At 35.6% G+C, this 24,935-nt stretch overlaps 1 protein-coding gene across 1 annotated transcript in view; it reads left to right on the top strand.

The window, feature by feature from the left end:
• The window catches only part of FBXL13 (F-box and leucine rich repeat protein 13), a 91,285-nt gene that overhangs the window by 57,719 nt on the left and 8,631 nt on the right, over window positions 1-24,935 (top strand). The window contains exons 13-19 of the mRNA XM_049814141.1: window positions 2,305-2,403; window positions 3,030-3,147; window positions 3,304-3,466; window positions 6,314-6,433; window positions 7,483-7,609; window positions 14,450-14,533; window positions 21,034-21,168. Of these exons, the coding sequence (XP_049670098.1) occupies window positions 2,305-2,403; window positions 3,030-3,147; window positions 3,304-3,466; window positions 6,314-6,433; window positions 7,483-7,609; window positions 14,450-14,533; window positions 21,034-21,168 (846 nt within the window). The remainder of the gene's footprint in view (window positions 1-2,304; window positions 2,404-3,029; window positions 3,148-3,303; window positions 3,467-6,313; window positions 6,434-7,482; window positions 7,610-14,449; window positions 14,534-21,033; window positions 21,169-24,935) is intronic.

Below are 24,935 nucleotides of genomic sequence, written 5' to 3'. Positions count from 1 at the left end.
CTGCAGATCCACACTCATGTGTTATCCACATCAACCACATTCCCAAAGTTGTGGTGTTCTTTTGTCCAGCAGACATGTCTCGGTTGGAGGCTGTGTGAGAGTCTGGAGTGCACTAACAGGCTCTACATGCTCTGAGCAGCTTGTATTTACAAGACGGTTATCCTTCTGTGTAATCATGTTCTGCAGCCTTCCTTCCCACCTCCCAAGATTTTGATCTTTTTCCTTCTTCAGCTCTTTGTTACAGTATAGCTGTTTTCAGAGGAGCCTGACCCAGGGTTCCACAGCTGCACCGTATCAGACCTGACCTTGAACACAGGCAGCTGACAGAGGGTAGTTAATGGGATTTATATCACCATGCATTACCTGTAAACTTTTTCCTATAGTTATTTTGCAGGCTGTTACAGACCCACTGTAGGAAAAAGATTCATGCTGCACTTGTCCTGAGCTTAGAACACATCAGACTCTTTGCATCCACAGCACTAACAGTGCTCGCGTGTGTCGTGAGCCACACCATGTTCTGTCTGTCTGGACATAAGACCTGCACAAATACTTTAAGCCTAACAACACATTTGACAGACATGTAGCCAGTGCCCCTCTAGTGCTGACACGCCCCTGCACAAGGGAAAAAGTGCAAAGAGTGCCACAGTCCCTTACGAAGTAGAGACAAGACATTTAACATCAAAATATTTAAAACAATTTATAAAGAATCTGTTTAAAAGGCCACTCCAGCCTGAAAATAAAGAGCAAGCCAACCTGGCCGTAAGTTAAAAGATGGAGCATTATGCCAGAAAAAACAAGACAGTCTGGTTTGATTATAACTTAAAGTCAGATATTCAGTTCATGAACAAAACCTCACCTGCAAAAAGAACCCAGATGTTAAGTTTGCAAAAGGAACAGCCAGAAACCCAATGTGTTAACGCCCTCACTCAGTGCTAGAGTGGAAGGAAAGCAGGCTTGACCTTTGTTTTCACAGATAAGTAGTTGTGGGGAACAGTCAGATGTGCTACAAAGGCCAGAGGCTGCAAGTGCAAGAACTGGAAGCATCTTCTGGTGCACTGCTACCATACTGATGTGTGGTGGGTGATTAGATGCTGCTTAGCTTCTGGCTTGCTTTTCTGTGACTATCTCCTGTCTACTAATGGTGTCCACTGTCAGACAATATATATACCCTGAGCAAAGCCTGTGTTTTACACTGCTGTTCCCCTTAAGCAATATAACGAAACAAATCAGGCTTCTCCAGCAGCTGGAGTGGTGGGGTACAGCAAGAATCCCTCCCAGTATAGTTTATCTTTGAAGTTTCCTCCTTTGGATTCTTGTCTCCACAGGCCTTATTTGGTACCCAGGAGAACATACCAGACTGCTTTTTTTGGTGGATGTTTTGCAAATGAATTCCCGGTGCAGAGCACAGCTGTAGTCTGAGCTGCACAAGATTATTATATTATAAAACTTCAAAAACCTGGGAAGTAGTGAGATCTCTACATGCAAATATCAGGGAGGACTGTTTCATAGGGAGGAATGGTTCACATCCATGTTGTCTGTAGAACATGGGGCTGAAAGGAAACTGTCCTGTACTTTACACAGGGTTTATATGTCAAAAGAACTATGTATGCCCAAGAGTGAACTGACGTATATTGAATTTGGGCAGTTGAAGAATTGACTCCCTGGATTCACTCCCTGAAGCCACTGCATGGAATGATAAAAGGAATAAACTGAACTGGCAGATCCATCTGTCCATTTATAGATTCACTGAATATTGCTCTGTTAGAGTATACAGAGTTGGTGATGTGGTCCTACGTGAAGGATTCTGTAAACAAGCTCCATGTTATTGTGATTGCATAGGGTCTTTCTTTGTATCCCATCTGAATTTAACACACATTTTACTATGGATCTGGAAAAAAACAATGAGGATAGTTTACCACATCCAAACCTTGCTTTAAACTAGATGTGAGTACTTGCCATGTGTGAATACCTCATAAGGTTGGGAAAACAAAGGTAGAAGGACATGACGATGACATTTATTGCTACTCCCATAAATAGTGTTGACTGTAGAAATTGTTGGGCCTTACTCTTGCTTGCTTAGTAGACACATTTTTGGAACAGATCCTGGATTTGGATTATGTTGCTAAAACTTAAGAATAATATGTATGCCTCATGGGTCTGTTTTTCTTTTTGGGGATTAATGTATTTCTTGTTTTAGTGAGCATCTAGGTACCTATGATTTTAAAGGATTGAAAAGATCTCAAGCCATTCCTGTATTGTTTTTGTTAGGCTTGCTAAGACATAAATGTTTTATTTCTTACTTAGATTTCAGTTGATGGCTTCAGAAATATTGCCAATGGCTGCAGTGGGATTCAAGATTTGCTAATCAACAAAATGCCAACTCTTACAGACAGATGTATTCAAGTAAGAAATTGAAAATAAATCTGTACTTTGAGAAAATTTTTGTTGTTAGAACTAGGTTACCCTCTCAAATGACTTTAAAGAAAGCTATGCACATACAATTTAAGAGGACAATTTCTCACTGAAAACAGTTTTTAAAGCTATTATCTAGTTATATTTATAAATCTTGCTCCCTTGCTATCACTTTCAGAAAAATTCAGTTGTCTTCTTTTGCTACATGGGTATCACTGAATTATGGTTTTCCAGTTTATAAATAAGAGTTTTTAATTTTTTTCAGTGTTAAGCAAATATAATGTATGGCAACAGCATTCTGCTACTGATTTTGCCCATCAAAAAAGAATTTTCAGGCTTCTGCAAAAATTATTGTTAACTAGACCAGTGTCTCAGGTGTCTGCCATACTTCATGTCTTCAGTTGCTTACTTACTTTTCCTTGTGTTCCCAATCATAATAAATATATGTAGAATTTCAGTAGTTTATGTACTGCTCACTGTCTAGAAGTTACTGTTAAAACGGATTATAACTATTTGAAATTGTAACATTTGGTATTATATGCAGAATATTTGCTAATCTTTTGTTATGTGACAGTAGAGGTATATGAATATTTTATTTTACCTTTCTCCCTTTGAAGGCTCTGGTTGAAAAATGCCAACAGATAATGTCTGTTGTCTTTCTTGACTCTCCACATCTTTCTGATACAGCTTTTAAAGCCCTTGCTGAATGTAAACTTGTCAAGGTCAGCACTGAAGGTTAGTATAATAATTCACAAAATTAATAGGATGATGTATTTTTAAAATTCATCCAGATAATTTGAAATAAATCTTTCAGCTGATTTCAGTGGGTATTTGGATCAGGCCCTTAATGTATTTCAGATGTGTAACTTACATCTTTGTATATTTCAACAGGGAATAACCAAATTACTGATTTAAGTTTCAAGTTGATGAGTAAATGCTGCCCATACATCAGGCACATTCATATGGCCGATTGCCCGAATATTACAGATGCTAGTCTTAAGATGATTTCACCATTGAAGCATATTCTTGTACTGAATGTAGCAGACTGCATAAGGTACTGTATCACGTCCGGATTTTTGTAAACCATTGCAAAGGAATTTTAGTGAAGTTAATTATGCTCGTAATAAGTCCTGTTAGCACATCTTTCAGTTTTAGAAATAAATTCTTAGAATGTTAATGCACATATCTTAATATTTAAAAAAAATATTTTACACAAGTAGGTTTTTGTTCCTGTATCGTGTTTGCAAAAACCCATTCATTATTACTCCAGTTCAAGCAAAAAAATCAACTGTAATATTACTTAGTAGCCATGGCATATTTTAGTGCTGGAATGTGGCTATGGAGAAGATGAAAAGGATAACCAAAGACAATGCCAGTGCCACAGCTCTATTAAAATTCGGTTATTGTTTAATTTTGTGAATATTAAAATAATACTTCATAACTATCTAATACTAAGATATAAACAAAACTGCCATTTTTTACAATTACCAAGACAACGTTGTAATTTATGTGGTAGAGGAAGGGTATATTTTATGTGAAGGCTGTTTTCCACTTCAGGTGTGTCATGTGTCAGTAGAAATGAAGAAAAATGAAAGGGCTTCCAAAGCTGTACGCTTGTTCCCTGTTTTGTGGCATAGTGATGGAGTCAAGGGTGGGAGGGAACAGGGAATGCAAAGCCTCCAAACATTTCAAAATCAACAAACCTATAAAATAATACAAAGAAAGTAGAATTGCTGCTTATCTTAAAATTTCTGACATCATGTGAAGTAGGGATTCTGCTTTAATGTGTAACTAAAGTACTTTTTGTGCCTGTTAATGCTGTATAAAAATCTGATAACATTGCATGTAGATGAGCTGAGAAGTGCTGGAGTAATACCATGACATCATGTTGGTAGTTCAACTCAGTAGATGAGACAGCTGCCTGCATTTTCTGGTTTAACATTTAGAAGGCTGGATTTTCCAGTCTGTTAGCCAAGTTTTGGGCTGTGAGTGTGTTTGCACATGTGTCTACTGTCTCTACTGCTAAAGAATTGCTGAATTACCTTAACAAAACTTTTGAAGCAGTTGTAAAGCTATTGTAAAAATCTGTGCTTATATTATTACTTTTGCAGACTAACAAAGTTATAGATTGTAACACATCTAAACTTGGTAAAGAGTTTCTCTCAAGAGATATGAAACTACAAAAGGGGGATTGTTAGTATTTATGTTTCTCTTATTTGGACAATGTGTTGCTATAAAAGTTCACATTGTGAGTTAGAAACATTTAGGAATTTCTCATAGAAATCAAGGGAAGCGCTATACTGGTGGTGGAATCTTAAGAACAGATTTTGAAATGCTTAGCTGTCTTAGTGCTCTTGATCAGTTTTCTTTTTTTCATAGACATTTCATCTTAGTCTAAGAGTCTAAGTTTTTCTAACTTAGTCATATGGAAAATTTTTTGAGAAATGAAAGGGACAGAAAGAGCAAATCTAACAATTCAGAATTCTTAAATTACAGGAAGCATTTGACTACATGTGAACAATGAAGAAAGAAAATTAACTGATCGTTATTATTAGAAATAAGAAATAATAAAGATGTGAGTAAAAAGGTATCTAAAAATGGACACAGGCAATGTGGTGTCTCATACCCTTGGCACATTTTCCCAGTTTAAGTATCTTATCTTCATGTATGATAAAGCAGTGTGTGGCCTGTGTTCTTATACAGTTAATCAGCTGACTAGAGAAACTGAGCATGTGTATTCACAGAACAATTATTTCAAAAATTATAATGTGGCTATTTCAGTCCTCAAGCCCAGTGTGGTTACAGAATATCTGAGTTTTTTTTAAATTCACTTGACTACATTGCTAGGCTCTGCATTCCTTACAGACTTTATGCAAGTTAATTATTCTGAAAGTGTATTTCTTAAATTTATCTATCTTGAATGAAGAACAACTGCACTGTGAAATAACACCAAAACTACCACAGTGGTTGAATTATTGCAGAGTGATTACTTTACCACTTTATGAATTATAGCTTCATCTGTAGCTTGTGGTCACACAATGAGGCTCTGTTCAGGTTATCATTTTATTACTATTGCTATTCCTACCCATATGTTTCTAGGACTTTGGGATTTGCAGTGATTCTTTGCAACAAACTGTACAAGCCAAAATTCTGTCCTACAGAATTCTGGGATTAATTTTTTATTCATCAGGGAACACGGAATAAATACGGGAATGTATTGAAAAGCTAAGTGTACAAGTAATGTTAAACATTCCAGAGATATGAACTGTATTGAAACACTTGCCCAAGTTGTAGTCAGTTCTCTGACACTCTCAGCTTGGCTGGAAGACTTAATTTTATAGCCTTTGCGTATATTATGAGTTGGCAATTTGTGTGAGAGATACAATTGATTAAATGAAACACTCCAAGGACGAAATAAGGTTAGCTCTTCATGCATGTGTACAGTACAGCTACTACATACATATACTACGTATGACTTTTGCTCCTGTGCTAGAAGATAATTTTTCCTTTCAATTATTTCAGTTCCTTAAGTTAACAAAGATACTAAAACAAATAGTACTCTAAAATGTTTAAACAGGTTCTGATACTTTCTAGATATGTTTTCCAAGCTCTGTCTTTTGGAACGCTGTCATATCTGAGTGTTGGAACTAGTGGAAGTTCTCATAATCTCCAACAGAATTTTATTCAGAAAGTTCTGGTTTTCAGCAGTTCCAAAGAGCAGCATCTTTCTAATCAAGCCATTAATTACTCCGACTCCTTTGGGGTTTAAAAGGCTATTAAAAATAGACCATTATTAATTTCTGCTTATCTACAGTGCGGGCTGCTGAATGCAAATTATACATTGACTAGTATGGAGTAGGAAAAATACATATTATAAATATTGCCTACATTTCTCTTTTAGAATCAGTGATGGAGGTGTAAGGACATTTGTACAAGGTTCTTCAGGAGCTAAGCTGAGAGAGCTGAATTTGACTAATTGTATTTGTGTCACTGATGCTTCTGTCACAGAAATAGCACAAAGGTACCATAGTCCAGTACAATATTTTTATAGTGTGGTTAGACTTTCAACATATTTCTAATGTTAATGTTCTTAATATGTTAATAAGTGGGTAAAATTGTACAGCCAATTATATACAGAATATTGTACTAGATAAATGACTAGTCCCTTTTGGCATTGTGAATCTCTTTAAAAATGACCCATTATATAAAGGGGAATTCATCAATATAAATATGGAAACCCGAGAAGTCTTAATTTTAGTGGGGAAAAAGTGCTTAAATGATGGTTGTCAGTGACAAAACTGCATTAAAAGATTAGTATGTATAAGCCACATTTTTGTAAACTCTATAAATACTGATGTCTGCACAAACAAAAAGCACTCTATTGCTAAACTTCTTAAATTCCAGTTCCTCAGAAGTAGGTATTGGATAGCTGAGCATCACTGAGCATAGATGCACTGTTTGAGGCGTCACATTTCTCAGGTCTTCTGGTTTGGTTATGGGAACATATAGTTTACAGTGCTTATGCAGTAAAATTCAGTCTTCCATGTGTGGTCAGTGAGTGCTGATTTGCAGAACCTGGCAATGTCTTCATTTGCTGTGCACCATTACTTGTGTAGCTGTAGCTGGGTGTGGATATAGCCATGGGGTCCTGAATTCTGTAATTGCAGTGAGCTTTGAAGCTTCTGTGCAAGATACAAGGGATTTGGAGACGGGGACAAGTCAAGTATCAAACTAACGTAAAAAATATTTTTATTTGTAGTACAGGCCCTTGATTTCCATATTTTGATTTAATTTCATTGCTGTTCATGGTTTGAAATATTTGCAACGCTTATATATCATGAGCACAATCCCTGTAAGTGCCTATGTAAGCTAGGTATCAAAAGTCTGGTATAATTCCATGGGTTTAGAGTGCTTATTTTCATAGGTCCCCTGAAAAAAACTTATCAAGGTTTATTATGAAAATGTACTTGCTATACTACATTTCTGTAACAAAAGTGGAAAGATGACATTTCTGTTTGGGGGTTTTTTGGTGGGGTTTTTTTGTTTGTTTTTTTTTTTAATTTAATTTAGATGTCATGAATTGACCTACCTAAATCTGCGTCACTGTGAAAATGTGACTGATGCTGGAATTGAAGCTTTGGGAAATATGTCATCATTGATATCCATTGATCTCTCTGGAACCAGCATCTCAGATATGGTAAATATATATATATATGATTAAAGAATGATGAATGTGTTTACTATTTATTTAGGCTTTCTGAAAAAATGCAATAAAAATCCACTCATTTAAAAACCTGCATGGATATGAAGCAGTGGAGTTGCAGTATCATGAAAACATATTTTAGAAATGTATATTATACAATATTAGCCCATGTATAGGCAGTACCCAATAAAAGGTAATTCTTATATTGGACAATTCTCACATTTGAAAGAGAGAAACAGAAACCGTCAAAAAGAGAAAGTTTGGCTGCTGTATAACTGATCTGAAAAAAAAGTTCGTTAAACAGAAATTTTTTGCTCCAGGATGATTAGACCTGAGGAAAACTGAAACGAAAAAAAAGGTATCTTTTAAATTTTAAATTTGTAAAAATTGTGTTTTCCATGAACTAGATTTTATGGTGAAAAATCCTGATTGTTAGCTCTAGCAGAGGTACTGCTTTACACTGTGGTCTAGAGAATAATTGCTAGTGAAAGAATTACTAACAAGGTATCTTCAATGTGTCAAGTTGCTAAGACTCTGGAAAGCAAAATAGCAAGTGTGGGAGCCAGGTTAAACATCACAGGCCTCCTTATTTGATGTTCTTGGCAGGTGCTGCCTTGTGTGCAGGGTTCAGAGCCAGTTCTGCTGTTTCTTTTACTTTGGGGGCAAACTCTTTTCACTTAACACAGAAATCTAGGAGAAATGAAAACTTGCCATAAACACTATTCACTCAGTCACTGTTCAAACAGAATTTTGACCACGAACTTTATTATTGGCTCTAACACAGAGTTTGTGTAAAAGTAATTAAAATGTGAAAAAAAGTAATTAAAATGCCTGTATCTTTTATGGAGGCCTGAAAAAAAATATTAAGCTAAATAAAGAGCGTTGGGAGATCCAAGAAGATTTCATGTAATGCAATCATTTAAAATACCATAAAATTTTATCTGAATGAAATTTATAATGCCTTGAATTACAGTCCCACAATGTTTCAGTATAAATGTTTTCTTTCTCCTTGCCTGCCACAGCTAGTATTTTAAAATGCTGTGTTGCTTCTTATTCTAGTTTTCACATAGCACAACCCATGACCTCGGCAATAAGCCAAGCTCTTTTGCTTACACTGCATTTCTAAGGCATTCAGTTGCCTCCCTCCCACAAGACACATAAATTAACCCGGAAACTGGCCATTTATCCTTTTCTGTAATTTCTGATCTGATTGCTGGTACTAGCTACAAAACTGTTATGTTTTTTTGCTGTTCACTGTGTTTTACGTATATAACGTTCACGCAGATATAATAAATGCATTTTCTAATCTTAAAACATGATTTGATAAAAGGAAATCTAGCAGTCTGCTTTGTAAGAAGCTACTATTTGTATGCATTGACTTTCTATTATGCATTTTATTAGCATATAGATGAAGTTGTATTAAGATATCTTTCCATTTAGACTTTGTAAGTACTATCACCAGATTGCTTCCAAAATGTAGCAGAGCACGCAATGTTTTATGTGCAGTAATCAACACTGTTATGCTGTGCTGATAAAGAGAAATTGTAAGGCTCATGTGATTTCCTGTAGTCTGTGCAGTAGATCTCTGTTGTTTTTGCTGTCTTCCTATTTAGTGTGAAACACATAGAATGCGCAAGATAGATTTGCACTACACAGGAGAATTTTCCTTTCTTAGTTTTTCAAATGTCAGCAGAATCATTCTGCCCATCAAAGCAGAACAGAATTTACTGCAATAAGGATAACATATACCTAAGGAAAGGTCAGAGGAGAAAAGATACAGTAGAGTCAGATTTTCTTGCAGATTTGTGCCTCAGGTATGACTGATTTAAATGTTAATCAAAAAGGAAGTTTTTTCCACTATTGGTGCCTTCCTGTGTAGTTTCTCTGGTGCCAAATAAGTGAATTGTTCCTGTTGCAATCTGTCTTTCATTCGGGGAATGTGTTGCATTTGGAAGAAATATATTGACTCTTAGAATTTTCCTGATGAGATCTTGTTAATAAAATAATATTTACAATACTCTGTAGACTCACAGTAATTAAAACATGCAGTGCTAATAAGAAATATAGCGCTCATCTCTCTCTCATGTTTGGAAAAGTTTTTTATCCTTGTCCTGAGTCTACTTATCAACAGAAAGACTAGAAATTGAATATAAATAATCATTGCATGTATTCAAATTTTGGCATTCTATAGAAAGTTATGCATTTTACATTAAGAGAAAATGCCTAGGCAAACTTCTAAACAGAACCTAGAATAAGGCAAGTAATTCATCACATGTTTAAGGTTGTATGTACACTTACATGTCTTGCTAAATAAAAATCGAAGACCATTCATTAACAAAACCAAATATCATCCAATGCAGAGGGTATCAGCTTTATGCATATGAGAGACTGGTGGCATACCAAAGACGTTGCTGCACTTTTTTCATTAGGGCTTTGACTATATTGCTCTTACTCATATAAAATACATAACATAACATTAAATAAAATAAAACACAATTACATTAAAAATATGAATTTATTCATTCAGTTATTTTAGCATTCATCCTTCTACATGTCAGAAAATATTTCCTTCTTTATTAAAGATTAATTTTTTAAAATAAATTAACACACATTTTTAAGTCTTGATAACTTTTTTTAATAGCAGGAAGGACATTTGTTCTGGTTTTGTCACAAAAACCAGAACAAACAAACATTTGTTCTGTTTTTGTCACAGTGCCCTGACATAGACTTGGGGAAGCTTAGTATCAGTGGTGAATTATATGCAGTGTAATAATGAGAGAGAAAAAAGTAGACTAAACCAGAAGAAATTGGTAAAATACTTTAAAAATGGGAAGAACCCTGATACACTTCTGAAATCAAAGATAAAAAGGAAATATGAAGTATACAAAGAAATATTCTTTGCTTCTGCATTTTCTTCCACACTGACTGCCATGCATGAAATTCTCTCTTGTAATAATCTAAGGCCCCATTCTCTCTTCTGGCTGAAATGCCTCTTCAAGAATTGTCTGTGGCATCAAGTCAGCTGATCAGTCACAGATTTTTTGCATGCTATGTGTAGTTACTCTTTAAAGTTGAGGATAATTTGTAATCATTGAGAACTCTGGAGTAGTGGCTATATGGAAGTATAAAGGGTTAGCTCAACTTTCTTTACTTATGTGTTTGTACTTAATGATCGTCAGATCTTGGCTGGTCCTGAAGGCCAGGCTGCAACATATTTACTAATATTTTAATAACAAGTTTCTAAGTAAGGGAAAAAACCCCTCCAAAAGTGGCATTTTGGCTTTCCACAGTTATCTAGAGTAATTTCTTTGCACTCTTAGTGGGCTTCTGAATCTATGGTAACTTGAATCCATAGCCTGGCACCACATTTTGGTCTGTTAGAAAATTAGGCCAGTAGGCTGAGTAAGAGCCTTGTGAAAGTTAAGAAAAAAATATTATCAGGTCTAATAGATATAGCTAGCAACAGACTGCAAATGAATTAGTTGCATTTGATTTCCAAAGGAAAGGATGTAACAAATCACATACATTCCCAAGGCAGGGAAAAGGAAATGTTAAAATACATTAAAGTGGACTCCAACTTCAGATGTTAGCATTCCAGTTTGCTTGGGAGAATAGAGAAGGAGAGAATTTGACCTGGAGACTTAGCAACTTAATTCTGCATAGAAACAGGAAATACTAACACAGAGTCATTACAATCAGTGCCAGATGTGCTAACACCTTCAGTCCCAATGCAAATCAGTAGGAAGTAAAGGTACTTAGCAATGGTGAAAATTGGGCTTGATATTTTTACAGGATATTTTGTTACAATGGAAGCCCTGTTGTCTGGACTTAGTGTCAAGAAACGTTGGCAACCATATTTCGTAAGTTATGATCTGGTCTAACCAGAGAAGGTGTTAGGTACAGAAATATAATTTTACAGCATGCATTGTACACAAAATCATACAGGGGGATTTCTGTACTGCAATAGAAAAATGTCTGCACAGTTCATGTAAACAGGTCTGACCCACCTTTACATTAGCTCAGGTATTGGAAACAGCATAGCTACATTTGCTTAAGAACTTACCCATTTTCCAGAAGGTTTTTGCTATCTGAAACTGAATTTTGTTCTGCCACATATGTATTGTTATTAGCCAAGTGATACTGCATGATAGGAATTACATTCCTCTTGTCTAGTGTTTGATCCATGGAACTGGTGCCTGACTGTGGCTAATCTGTGCAGAAATCTGAGCATTTTAGAGGATAAGCTGAGTCATTTCATATTAAATGGCTCAGAAATAGAAGGTGGGAGATACCTCTTAAGAGCTGTCTTCCAAGATTGGAGTCACTTTGAGGTCAATCTGTTTGGTTTAGGGTATGAACAGGAAGTAACATATTTATATCTCTGGAACATAAATATACATTACAGATGCTGACCTTTAAGGTTACAGAAAGATATGTGCACAGAAATCTCAGAAGTTGAAAATAGCGTAGCACATGGTTATTGTTAACGAGAGACAGTACATTCATTGCAGACTGTAGTTGAAAGGCAGAGACTTGCAGCCTGTGAATATAGAGTGGTATGACACAGCCTCAAATGACTTTTGTCTCTAGCAAGTGAAGACCCTCACCAACTAGTACAGTTGATACTCATTTTCTCATCTACAAAAACCATCATGAAATAATAATAAATGAAGTTCTGAAATTGTTTGCAGGCCTTACGTAATAAGGTAAATGAAACAGAACAAAAATGTAAAAATTGCTCGAAAAAACCAGCTGTTGGAGAGGAATAAGAAGTTTCTCTTAAAATTGTTTTCTAAATGGAAATGGTAATGCACATGCTATAGAAGAGATGCAGGACAAAGTCTTCCCTTTCTCTATGGCAACAGAAGATTGATCAAAGATACCTGGGGTGATTTCTTTATGTTAAAGAGGAAATATGTTCTTGGAGACGCATAGGGTGGGTGATCCTAGTCTGTATGCTGCACAGTGTTGCTTTTGCTAGCATCTATTTCCAATGATAGTATGATCACTCTGACCATATCTTTCAAAAATGTCTGGAAGCTTAGTATAGAAGGTAAAAGTCTCTAGAAATAGGTCAGTATCTTGGATGGAGATCCCCGATGTTATCTGTCAGGGACTACTACTGAATAAATCAGGAAGTCTAATAAAACTAGTGATAATTGGCTCCTTTGTATATATGTTAGATACAAAAATAATAATTAAAAATTTCATATAGCTTAGAAGAGGTGTATTTTTGGAAACATAAAAGTTTCATAGTTTTTCTATGTCATAGACAGTTCCTAATGACATTCCTTCTCTTCCATGTCTTTGCTCTTTCCCTTCTCAAATCTGGAACTATTGATGAAACGCCTCAAAGGAGACCTTGATTTTCATTGGGTTAAAAAAAAAAAAAAAAAAAGTGGTTCTGTAATTCAATGTCACTCTTGTAATATAAAATGATTATAAATTATCTTTGGAGTCATAGCAGAATTAGTTGTTATGTAGCAAAAAAATCTTTATAATATTCTTTAATATTTCATTACCAAGTACGTGAAAGTGGCACCAATTTTAAATAAATAAAACTGCAAGAAGAAATTATGTCCATAAGGTCACACCTATCACTATCAGTCTCTGCTGTCAGGAATTCAAGTTCTGACATAAACCCATTTGGGGGTTTAAGTACATAACTGGTTTTTTGTCTTGAATAGGAGTGCTGTGGTCAACAAAAATTTGAAATCTGTAGATTTTAATGAAGCTGTTGAAAGTAATGGTCACCACATAACTGCGTCTGCTGAGAAAAATACAAATTTCTTTGTTTTTTTAAGTAGCCAGGATTGGAAATCTCCTTCATTTTTTGTTTTTATTCAGCTTGTGAGATTTCAGGAATTTGCAAAATTTGAACTCCAGCCACACTCTTCCATCATTATCATTACAGTGTCCACATCTGGATTCCAGACACTTTTTACATGTGCTTATTTTTTCAAGATGGTATTTCCTCTCTGTGCAGTGCTGTTTGCTGCCTAATTGTAGATAATTTATTAACCATATGGACTAAAGTAATAACTTTGTCTTTCAGTAAAGTTTACTTTATTGATATGAAGCACAGACATATTCTGCTGTGACTATCAAAATACATTTTACAAAATCAACATTTAATTCTCCTTCAAATTAGAGAGTTTAGGATCAGAACATGGTCCTGTTTCCTGGTGTTCAAGCAATAAATATCACAAAGCATCTTCGGATCCTTTTGCACTCCTAAAATACGAATTTACCAAAGTTTTCACCTCCCTATTGTCTTGAATATGGGGGTTGTTCATGCACCCATGAGTGTGACTGGACCATTTCAAATGTTGTCTTGTACCACAGCTGTAGCCGTAAAACCCTTACTGGTAAGCGAATCATAAAGGCAGCAATTTTAAGATATTATTTGGTTGTTGCAAATAGAATTTTGTTCTTCCAATAAAAAAATTTGTGAAAAGCTCTTTCAAACCCAAATTTTGGAGATCTGTAAATGTATATTGCTTTATGAGAGTCTTGGTCTGTGTCCTGTGGAACTATTTCACACCACACTACTTTTCTTCTGTTTCTTTTTTTCTGAACAGGTAGGAAAATCTAATTTTTTGCTTTCTCAGTTGAATTATTTCTGCAAAGAATTCTTAACTCTTGTACATTCTTCAAGCAAAAATTGGGTGATAAACTATATGCATTCTGCTGAAGAGAATGTCTTAAAAGGTGCTCTAATTCTAGAAGCTTTAATACACAGACATTGAATATCGTTGACCATTTTAACATATTAAAGTATATATATAATAGCATGTTTTGATTTCTAAGATTAATTTTTCTGGATTTTTTTAGGGTTTGAGATCCCTTGGCCACCATGGAAAAATAAAGGAACTTTCTATATCAGAATGCAAAAACATCAGTGATACTGGGATTCAGGTAAAACTTCACCTCTTTTCTTGGTGTTTCCTGGAAGCCTCTCTATTTCTTCAAATTAACCATGTCCAAAACCGATATTATTTTACTCTGTACATCATCATTCATTCTTCATTACACCATTCTACACTCTCACTCGTACAAATTATTCTCCCCTTTCATACCTTTCAATTTTTTTTCCATTCCTTCCATGAATTTTAATGCATCTTGAATTCTGCTTGACTCTGAAATTCACTCCACAACACAAGAGCCTCAATTTCTACTGAATTGTACTGTGCAAATTGCAATCTAAATTGCTAGTACTATTACTTCTTTCTTGCTCTACAAATCCTTCACCATTTTCTATCTAAAACATACTTTTCCCATTGCTGGTGTGGGCTTTGAGGTCTTGCTTTCTGCTTCTTTGGTCAGTCATTTGTTGAATGCCCTTTTTAGATGACTTAGCACGCCTAGCTCAATGGAATAGTTGAGTTTCTTTTAGTCTGTTACACTTGGTTCCTCATGTGCTGCTGATATATTGCTACACATCATTATCTCTTAGTGGCACAAAAATATGTCTCAATATACCTCTAAAGGCATATTTCTTACCAGCATAAATGGTGTGATTATTATGATTAAACATAACAAACTATATTTCAGTGAGAAATGTATGTGCATCTTCTCCAGATTGAATAGATGTATTAGCTGGTTTATGGGGAAAATAGCACAAATGGCACTGTGTTATTATTTGAATAAAACCTTTAAAAATATCCTAAAAACATCAAATGCATAATTTATTCATATCTAATGATGCAACTAATCTGCTAGAAAATGGACTACTTGTATTTTAAGCTAGATGTTTGAAATACTGGCTTCTTATTCTAAAGATCTCATCATATTCACAGCAAGACATCTATTGAATCTCACTAAACTTCATTTTTTTAATTGTTTTTATTTTTAAAATTACTACTAGATACAGTGGGTTTGAAATTTAAATATTGGATCTGGGCAATATCAAGCTAGATATTGTTCTTAAAATAAAAAGATTAGGTTAAAACATGTATTTTTTTAGTGTTCTGATCTCATACTTAGCCTATGAACTTAGACATTTCCCAGGGTCAATAATCTTTATAAAGTAATCAGACAGGAAATTAATTAATTTGTAGAAAGGCAACCTACTAACTCAAGTTGCCACAAAGGCAGTTATGCACACTGATAATAAATTATGAAGTTACACAGTGAGAAAATACTTTCTGTTTGAATAATGAGCAGTTATCATAGACATATTACTACTAATACATTGACACTAGTACTAATACAATACTAATAATTTGAATTTCATTTTCCAATGCTTATAAATTTCTTTTATATTTCTGATTTACTGACTCTTGGTTTTTTTAATGAAAGTCAACAATGAGACTTGCCATCCAAATATTTATTAGACTTACATTATCATCACAGCAGTAACTACATACTAAATTCTGATTTATTAGTACTCATTGTCTTGTTTGGTAAAATCAGTTATTCAGTGTTACTGTAATTCTTTTTATGGGTAAAGCATTGCACTGGAAACTGCAAAAGATTCCAAGAGGGTAATAGGGATGATCAGAGGTATGGTACAATCTCCATAAAAGGAACAGATAAGGAAGCAAGGAACCTGCGGTCTGAAAAGGGGATGGCTGAGGGAATACGACTGAGATCTGTTCAATCGCAAGTGACATGAAAAGGGTGGATAAGAGTCAGCTTTTTGCTGTTTACTTCTGCGCATAATTTAGTGGGCATGAAATGAACCTAGTTTGAAAATTCAGCATGAAGAAAGGGAGATGACAATTTCCAAAATGTATAGTTAAACTGTGAAATTCCTTATCACAGGTTGCTTGAAATTTACCTAAATCCTTATGGAGGTTTGACAAATTCAGTATGGTTGCATAGATTTACTTCTTTGTGTTTCAGAGCGATATAAGAAATAAACACTAGTTGGTAACTACTGTAGAAAAAAGAACCATCCATCTTGTTAGGAAGGAGGGAGGATTTACATCCAAATAAGAGCACTTTTGTCTGTAACTGAGAATTGTTCCTAATCATATGTAACAGAAATGCTTAAACCATGTTTTTTAATTATATCAATTTCATGCCCATAAACAGTTGCAGATCATAAGGCTGCAGGTACAGGCAATGCCATCACATAATCCCAGTCTTCAGCTTCTACATTTTTTCCATTATAAAGCTCCAACATCCATCATTTTATAGCCATATATTGTAAGAATGAGTCAGTTGTTGCTGTACCACAAGGGATGCATCTGGATTGAATCTTTTTACCCAACATACACGTCAGGCCATTAGGATTTGCTTCTTTAGGAATAGTTCTGACTCGCCTTTCATGAATGTTCTGTGTAAAGTTCCATGTTTTTAACCAAAACAATGACCAAGTATGTACATCTTGTGTACCTCACGGAAAGCCGGGTAGCGCCAGCACTGCTGCTTTCAGAGGAGAATATTCACTTCTGCATTTGCTATGCTTATGGCTAAGAAGCTATTTCAGTTATCTCACTATGTAGAGTAAGTTCAAAAAAAGACTGAAAAAAAAAAGTGTGTATGCTTTCCTTGTCTGCCATATGAATTTGAACTTTTTGAGGAAGAAAGCATCAGCAGGGAGTACATGTAGGAGTTAGTTACAGAAGCCATGTTGTCATGGGTCTAGGGAGGGCAGGAGAAAGAAAGAAGAAGAGGTATGAAGTAACTTGAAACAAAATGGCAAGTCCTTTTTTGTAAGTTGATTCTAAGGATAAGAGTTTGTGGAAAATTTGTAGAGAGTAATCCCATTGTATGCTGCATGACTTGATTATCCTTTGATTATATAAAGAATATTTAACTTATGTGAAAAGAAAATGCATATTAAGAGGGCTTTACTAACACTGTTAAGGTAAATTGCTGCAAAGTTATAAAAGAACTAAATAATAGAACCAAAAATAATATAAACAGAAATAATGTTGACTGTATAGCGTTAATTCTTTTACTTGTTCCCAGGCATTATAGTGGTATCTAAATGCCTATGTGATCACATATTTTGTAAATAGGATCTTTGCTCATTCATAACTCAGATGATGCTCACTTAATAAGCAGTAATTTAGTATTTCATATTTTCATTGATGCTTGTGTGTGTCCTCAGGCCTTATTTACAGAGAATGAAAATTGTGCAAATAAGTTAGAAAGTGATGTTATTTCCTTCATATGGTATTTGATTCTTTGTAGTGCCTAAATGTTTTGCAAACATAATTTATCTTCACAACTTCAGTTATTTTTTTTATAGGCATAGAACCAGGGATACAGAGATGAAGAGAGCAAACAAAGCTCCATTCCCTTTGATGGCAAATATAACTTTAGTGCTATTTGCAAAATAATGTAGGCGTAGACTTAAACTTAAGAGCAAATTCAGAACCTAACTTTGAAGGATATTTTAAATATGTGTGTAGACGAACTATGCCAGTAAAAACAAGATAAACATATCTCACAGGCACTGAAATCTTGGCTTCAGCTTGTACTACATACCCCAGCCGAGAATGTAGTGATTAAGTCGTCACATCTAAGGCCTAATTCTGAAGGGAGTACAATTTCTCTTACACATGGATAAAAAAACATTGATTTACTGGGTTTAGAATGTTTCTGTATTGCAGGTAACAAACAGCCTGTAGAGCTAAGATTGAAATAGTAAAGGTACAGAAGCCAATTAATGTAAAATCTGAATTGTCCACTCTAACTAATCCTAAGTTAAACCATTGGCATTCTAATATTTTTGTAAAAGAAAACAAGAACCCAAAGCCCAAGAACCACTGCCTTGCTACAGCTATGCTGATAGATACAAAAAAGAAGCTAGAGTGAGGATACAGACAAAAAGTTCTAAAATTCCAGCCTATGAAACAAATTTCAGACTTAATAAGTTTCTTTGCATCTGTTTAGATAAGACTTAGGAAAATCACACAGAATCACATAATTTTTGGTCATAACAAAGCTAATATTTTCCAGTGATCAATGATATGTTAGTGTCTGAGTTCCTGTTTTACATAAGGAAAAAATAGCTATGTGTCAAAGGCAATAGTCTGATTACTACAGATTTTTTTTCAGAATTATAAATATGTAATATTTGTGCATGATAATGTGCATTTGTGTGTCTCTGTGTGCATGCACATGTGTTATTTATCCATGTGGCCCTTAGTCTGTTTAATTCAGGACTACTTCTTGAAAGTTTTGAAAAGCTTCGTGCAACCAGTGTTTTTTATTCAGTAGTTATTTATCTACTACATAAGTATTTCCTTCTTTCCCCTATAGAGGTAAAATTTCCTTTCCAGTAAATGACAAATTACACTGGCCTTAGGCCAAGATTAGCAGGCCTGGAAGATCAACTCAGTAACAAATTTAAGGCATCTCACCATGGTTTTAGGATGGACATCACAGAAGAGGAGAGATTCTCACTGAAACTAAAGCTTCTTGAGCTGCAGAATGTTCTGTGATGCCCACATCATGGCACTGTTAGGTGAAGAAATATGATTTTATGTTGTTTGGTTCTCGAGTTAACAAATCTGCAGGCTTTTCAAGAGAAGGCTTCCCCAAACGCAAGTTATGATCTACCTTCTCCTTCTCTTTATAGGCCCAGAAGTGAATATTTTCAGGTTTGAAAAAGATTCAGGCCAAAAGGTAAACGAAGCTTCAAAGTGCAAAGGAGAAAAATATATTTCATGAATCTATATGTGGCCTCTCATAGGAGTTTCATTGCAAACAATAAATGTGCATAGTATGCCAAAGTTATAACTACCCATGTTTCATGAGAAGCAAAGTTTTTTGTGGGATAATCTGATGCTATTTAAAATATTCGCTTTAATGTGCATTTTGCCAAACATTTTTATTCATATGATCACCTGTCACAGGTGCAAGTATCAAATGTAAGATGAAAAATACATTAACACATTGAGTTGGTCAAATTGTCCCTTTGGTCTTTTCAATTGGTCTTGTAGAAGAGAACATGGAAAAAGTATTCATGTAAAAATTAAAAAGCTCATGTAGAAGCTGGAATGTCTTAGTAGTGGTAGTGGTAATAATAATAGCAATAATAGTAATAATACTACCTTACACCTATTTATCACTTGCCATCTGCAGGTCACCAAAATGTTTTGTAAACAGCTCTTGCGATTTCATAATGTCTGAAGTTATCTCTGCTCCATTTTATAAACTGGGAAAGGTCACGGAACGGTTTGGTCTGTTATTTTCCAAATGATCTGTGTTACAGGGTGTATGAAAAAGCTAATACCTGAGTTACAAAGGTGCTGGAATTGAAGTCAGTAGAATCAGCAGGTGGTTATTTGCTCTAAAAATGAGGATAGAAATTGTACTTAACAGGTATCACAGCAGGAATTACATGGTGCTTGTCGTCGTCTAACCCCAGCTGGCAACTAAGCACCACACAGTTGCTTGTTCACTCCCCTCCAATGAGATGGGGGAGAGAATCGGGGGAAAAAAAAGGTAAAACTCGGGGGATAAGATAAAGACAGTTTAATAGGACAGAAAAGGAAGGGAAAATACTACTACTACTACTAAGAGAATACACAAAAGAAGTGATGCACAATACAATTGCTTACGACCTGCTGACTGATGCCCAGCTGCAGTGCCCCTGGGCCAACTCCCCCCAGTTTATGTACTGGGCATGATGTCCCATGGTCCGGAATACCCCTTTGGCCAGTTTGGGACAGCTGCCCTGGCTGTGTTCCTTCCCAACTTCTTGTGCCCCTCCAGCCTTCTTGCTGGCTGGGCATGAGAAGCTGAGAAATCCTTGACTTAGTCTAAACACTATGTAGCAACAACTGAAAACATCAGTGTATTACCAAAATTATTCTCCTACTAAATCCAAAACACAGCACTATACCAGCTACTAAGAAGAAAATTAACTTTATTCTGGCTGAAACCAGGACAACACTTCAGCCACAGTTAACTGGCCTGAACTCCACAGAGCAAATCAGAACCCGGAACTCCCGCGTGACAGTCCTGAGATTCTTACTCATTCCTTTCCAAGAAAATAATGTAATTTATACAGATACAGTTGTTTGTTCATTTGGGGGGGGGGGGGGGGGGGGGAAGAGAGAAATGTTAATATACACAAAAACAGGCATTTGCAGAGAGTAGAATAAATTTATTTCGGGCTTGTCCTTTAAGCACAAACCTTTAGTTTCTGGGTTGTGCTCAATTTAAATGCAAATTCAACATATTTAATATATTGAGTGGAACCTATATGAATGTTAGTCTAATGAACGCATAGTATAATATATAAGCAATGGAAAATGGCCTCTTAATGCAGCTCTTCTTTTTCTAGTGACATTCACAGCCAACGGCTGACTGACTTCACTACTAATAAGGGGTACCTAGAAAACTGAAGTGCCTGAAGTGGATCAAAGGATTGATGTAAATGTATCATAAATTGAGAAAAATAGAGTAGGCGTGTCACCTAAGAATGACTGGTTGGTTTGTCGCTCTTTCAGGAGTTCTGCAAGGGCACAAAATACCTGGAACACTGCCATGTCTCTTACTGCCCTCAGCTGACAGATGAAGCTGTGAAAACAATGGCATTTCACTGCCACAGGCTAACGTCTGTCAACGTAGCAGGTTGCCCAAAGGTACGTATAAGAAATGGGGCAGCAGTTCTGGGATTGCTATTGCAAAGAAGTACTTAGTATGTAATTCAGAAATTTGACCTGCTGGCATCTGTGTCTTGCCACAATGCTACAACGAACTCAACTAATTTAGAAATCAGAGCTTAAGTTCAGCTGACTTTCCATATGTTTTAAGTTCTGAGGCTTGGCTCTTGAGAGTGTTTGGCATTCTTCTTACGGTTGCAGTTACAACAAAAAGGTGTCTGTGCTGTATCAGGCAAAATTTTGCCTCTCCAGGGTTTGATGTCTACAGAAGGGTGAAGAGAGAAGGGCTTTTAGTGATACTTCCTGCAAATATTCTCTCAGTTTCTGCTGTTTTGGATGCTTCCAAAGGGTGGAGGGTCATGTCTTTGTTTTAATAACTCTTGGTATTTTCATGCTTTATCTTTTCCAGTGCTCTTTCTGAACGCAGGTAATGCATAAACAGGGGCATGAGAACTTTATACCTGTGGCTTTACATGGCAGGGCAGTGGCTACTTTGAAAATAGAAGTAGTGCCTAAAAGCTGATGCACTCAGAGATGTAAATTCATGCTTAATTATTTTGAAGATGCTAAGGCTAAGAAACTAAGTCCTTTGGAAAATAAAATTTATGAGGTATTTGGGTAACTTACTTATACCTATGGAAGGGAGTCTTCCTTAGGCTGTTCTTTACAGTCAGTGGAGAGAAGTGTTCCTACAAAGCATCAGCCAGGGAACCCTTCCTCAGTTCTTTGAGAAGCTCTGTCTCTCTACTGGCTGCTAGAAGGAAATTCAGAACAACAGTCATGCCAGGGCTATATGAATATTCCCTTCATATCCAGGTTAATGTGACAGTTTTGCTAGTGGTTCCCACTGTCACCAGTGTGCTTTGGTGAGTCTGATATATTGTGTTTAGTAGCTATTTATTACCGATAAAACCATGTGCAGTTGCAGCCATATTCAATTAACTAACATCTCTTCAGGAAAGCTGCTCAACTAATTTTCATTCAGGATGTCTAGATATCTGAAAAAAAATTACAATTATTTCTATCTATTAATTTATTTCGATTAAGAATCATCTATAGTGAAACTTAGTTCCTCTTTACCATGAGCTTATACTACAGCATTTTTGCTTCCAATATTTTCAGTATTATTTCTTTTTGATTAAAGTCTTGCATCTCAATTATCTTTTTTCTGTATCAGAATGTGTGTTCCTTTTTGAAATTATTGCTGTTATGAAGGCCTAAATCTTCTTCCCTGTGCTTTCTGACTTAATATCTCTGGCTTTTGTGCATTTAATTATTTCTGTGCCTTTAATTATTTTCTTTAATAGCAAAAGCAAATACTTATTGCATTTTGGCAATAGCCATTCAAATGCAATTTTTAAAATGCTGATTTGGGTTTTTTTAATTTCATGGAAAAAGTTGTTGTAATGTTGCTTCCATCACTATTAAGTGGAAATAGACCAACTTTATTACTACTTTTGGAAAAGTTCGTCTTGAACTATCCCCTAAAATTTCACCATACTCATTCGACCAGTTTCCCCCTTTTTTCCTACTGAAGTGCCCATGTCCTGTTTCCTTCCACAGTACGTTTGCAGCCATCACTTGTCCCTGCCTTCCTCCTCTCCAACACCCACCTCCATAATCCTTGACTATCTTTTCAGTCCTCCACACAGTCCTCGCATCCTTTTATTCACTGCAGTGGCTGAACAGTTTCCTGGCCAACTAGTTTGAGATGATTTGGCTGACTAGTTAGCCGGCCTTAAATTATAGATACTCTGATCAATTTGTTTGCCGTCCAAAAGTTCCTAAGTTTCTCATATTTTTTCATAATGGAAGTTGTGCATAGAGATCTTCCTAAACTAGTTGAAGTTAGGTAGTGTTGCAATCAGTCACCTCTGCCACACTTTCCGCTACACCTTATGTACTAACACAGGAAAACAAAACAACCCTATAAAATGGCAGTAAATACATTCAGGCTGGAAATTGGGAGAGTTTCTGAGTAAAACAGCATCCTGGGAAGGGAGACAGGGACAAAGCATCAAGGAATGTTAGGATGGCTCTTGGTAAGGGGATGAACTGGGTCATATTTTGTAGTTCCTGCAAATGGGAACAAGTAGACTCAGTGACCTAGTAATCCCTTTCCAACACTTTGTTCCTGGATGGTATCTTTTCTTTAAATGGTTATAGAGCCTATCTGTTAACTGCTAATACCCTACTATTTTCAGAAAAGAACATCAAGAGTCTTCCAAATAAACTTACACTTAAGTTTACAAGTCTTTTTTTGACTTGAATCCAGCTTGCAACTCCATAAAATGAGATGGGTACAACTGTGGATGTTAAAACTAATGGGTCTTTCAAATCCTTTGGCAATCTCTAGTGTAAATTGAGGGGATCCAGCTGCTAAGTAAGGAAATATTTTCCACTCAGAGACTGTTTAAAAGTGGTCAGAAGATTAAAGTAAGAATGAACCTGTTCCAAAGGATATATGTTAATATGTCTGACAGTCGTGTCCTGCAACATCAGCTATATTATATATTAAAAAAAAAAAATTAAAACCAAAAATCATAGCAAAAGAACATGGAAAAAAAAAATAATAGAAATACATGTCCATTAAGAATGTTTTGCCATGTGCTATGCAGGTTACTCTAAAATTAGAAGAACTTATCATTTTAATCATATCTACTGGGGCAAATTAATTGTCTTTGAACAAACTCCACTGGCTTTAGTGAAAGTGCAGTGAGCCTCCCTGTCACGTTTCTGTATACTAGGGCAGGTACAAGTAATTTTGCAAATGCTGATACTATAAAATATTCAGCAGTGCAGTTCTGAGTCTTATTCAAGGGTAATTCTTATTTCATAGGAAAAAAATGAAGTTGATGTGGGAAACATATCCTACACATGAAAAAATACAGCAAGAATTGAAAATAAATCTCTGGTTAAATGAATCAGCTATTTAAATAGCTAAGTTCTGAAGACACAGTTCGATGGACAATGAATGCTGTAATTCAGTCCTCTAAAGGAAATAGGATTGAGTGTATGATGAATGTAGATTTCTCTTAAATGCATCTGATACTGATTACTGACTTCAGAGTCAGCAACTTCTTTTTTTCAATAGAAATATTAATCTATTTATTAATTTTTTAATCTGTTAATCTATTGCAGATCTTTATATTGAGCATATAGCTAAATCTGGAATAAGCAAAGCACAGAATTACCTCTATATTCCAGGAGGACTGTATCATGAGATAGTATGCTTATTTTCTGTTCCACAGCCCAAGGTCCAAGCTTCATTTTGCCTCCTTGTCCCTTTTAGATTCTCATGAGATTGGCTGTTTAATGCAAGTGAAACCCTTGTCTCTCTTTCCACCATCCCACTTCACTGATTTTAATCAAGTATCTTTACAAGGTCTTTAGTATGTTCCCTCTTGATTTTCGGTCCTGACTGAACAACGTAATTAAAGTATGTGCATAACATATTCTTGACTGTCCCTGTTGAGGTCAGTGGAGCAATTAAGTAGCTTGCATGACTGCTTATGTGCCTTGAAGACTCAAATGTGCCTTCCAGCATCAATGGCAATGAATATCAGTTTAGAAAAATGGAATTGTGAGGTGAAACTAAGCAGCTGTGCTTCAGAGCTGAAGACAGACAACTATACATTAAAAAGTTCTTGGTGTGAGACACTTATTTGTAACAGAGAACTGAGATAGAAAACTGATATAACTAAAGTGTAAGTGCAGCCTAATAGTTTAGCGAGAACAATACAATA

Source organism: Accipiter gentilis, chromosome 11, assembly GCF_929443795.1.
Source record: "Accipiter gentilis chromosome 11, bAccGen1.1, whole genome shotgun sequence".
NCBI lineage: Eukaryota > Metazoa > Chordata > Aves > Accipitriformes > Accipitridae > Astur > Astur gentilis.
The sequence above is the reverse complement of the archived record's forward strand: the minus strand, read 5'-3'. Positions and strand labels throughout refer to the sequence as shown.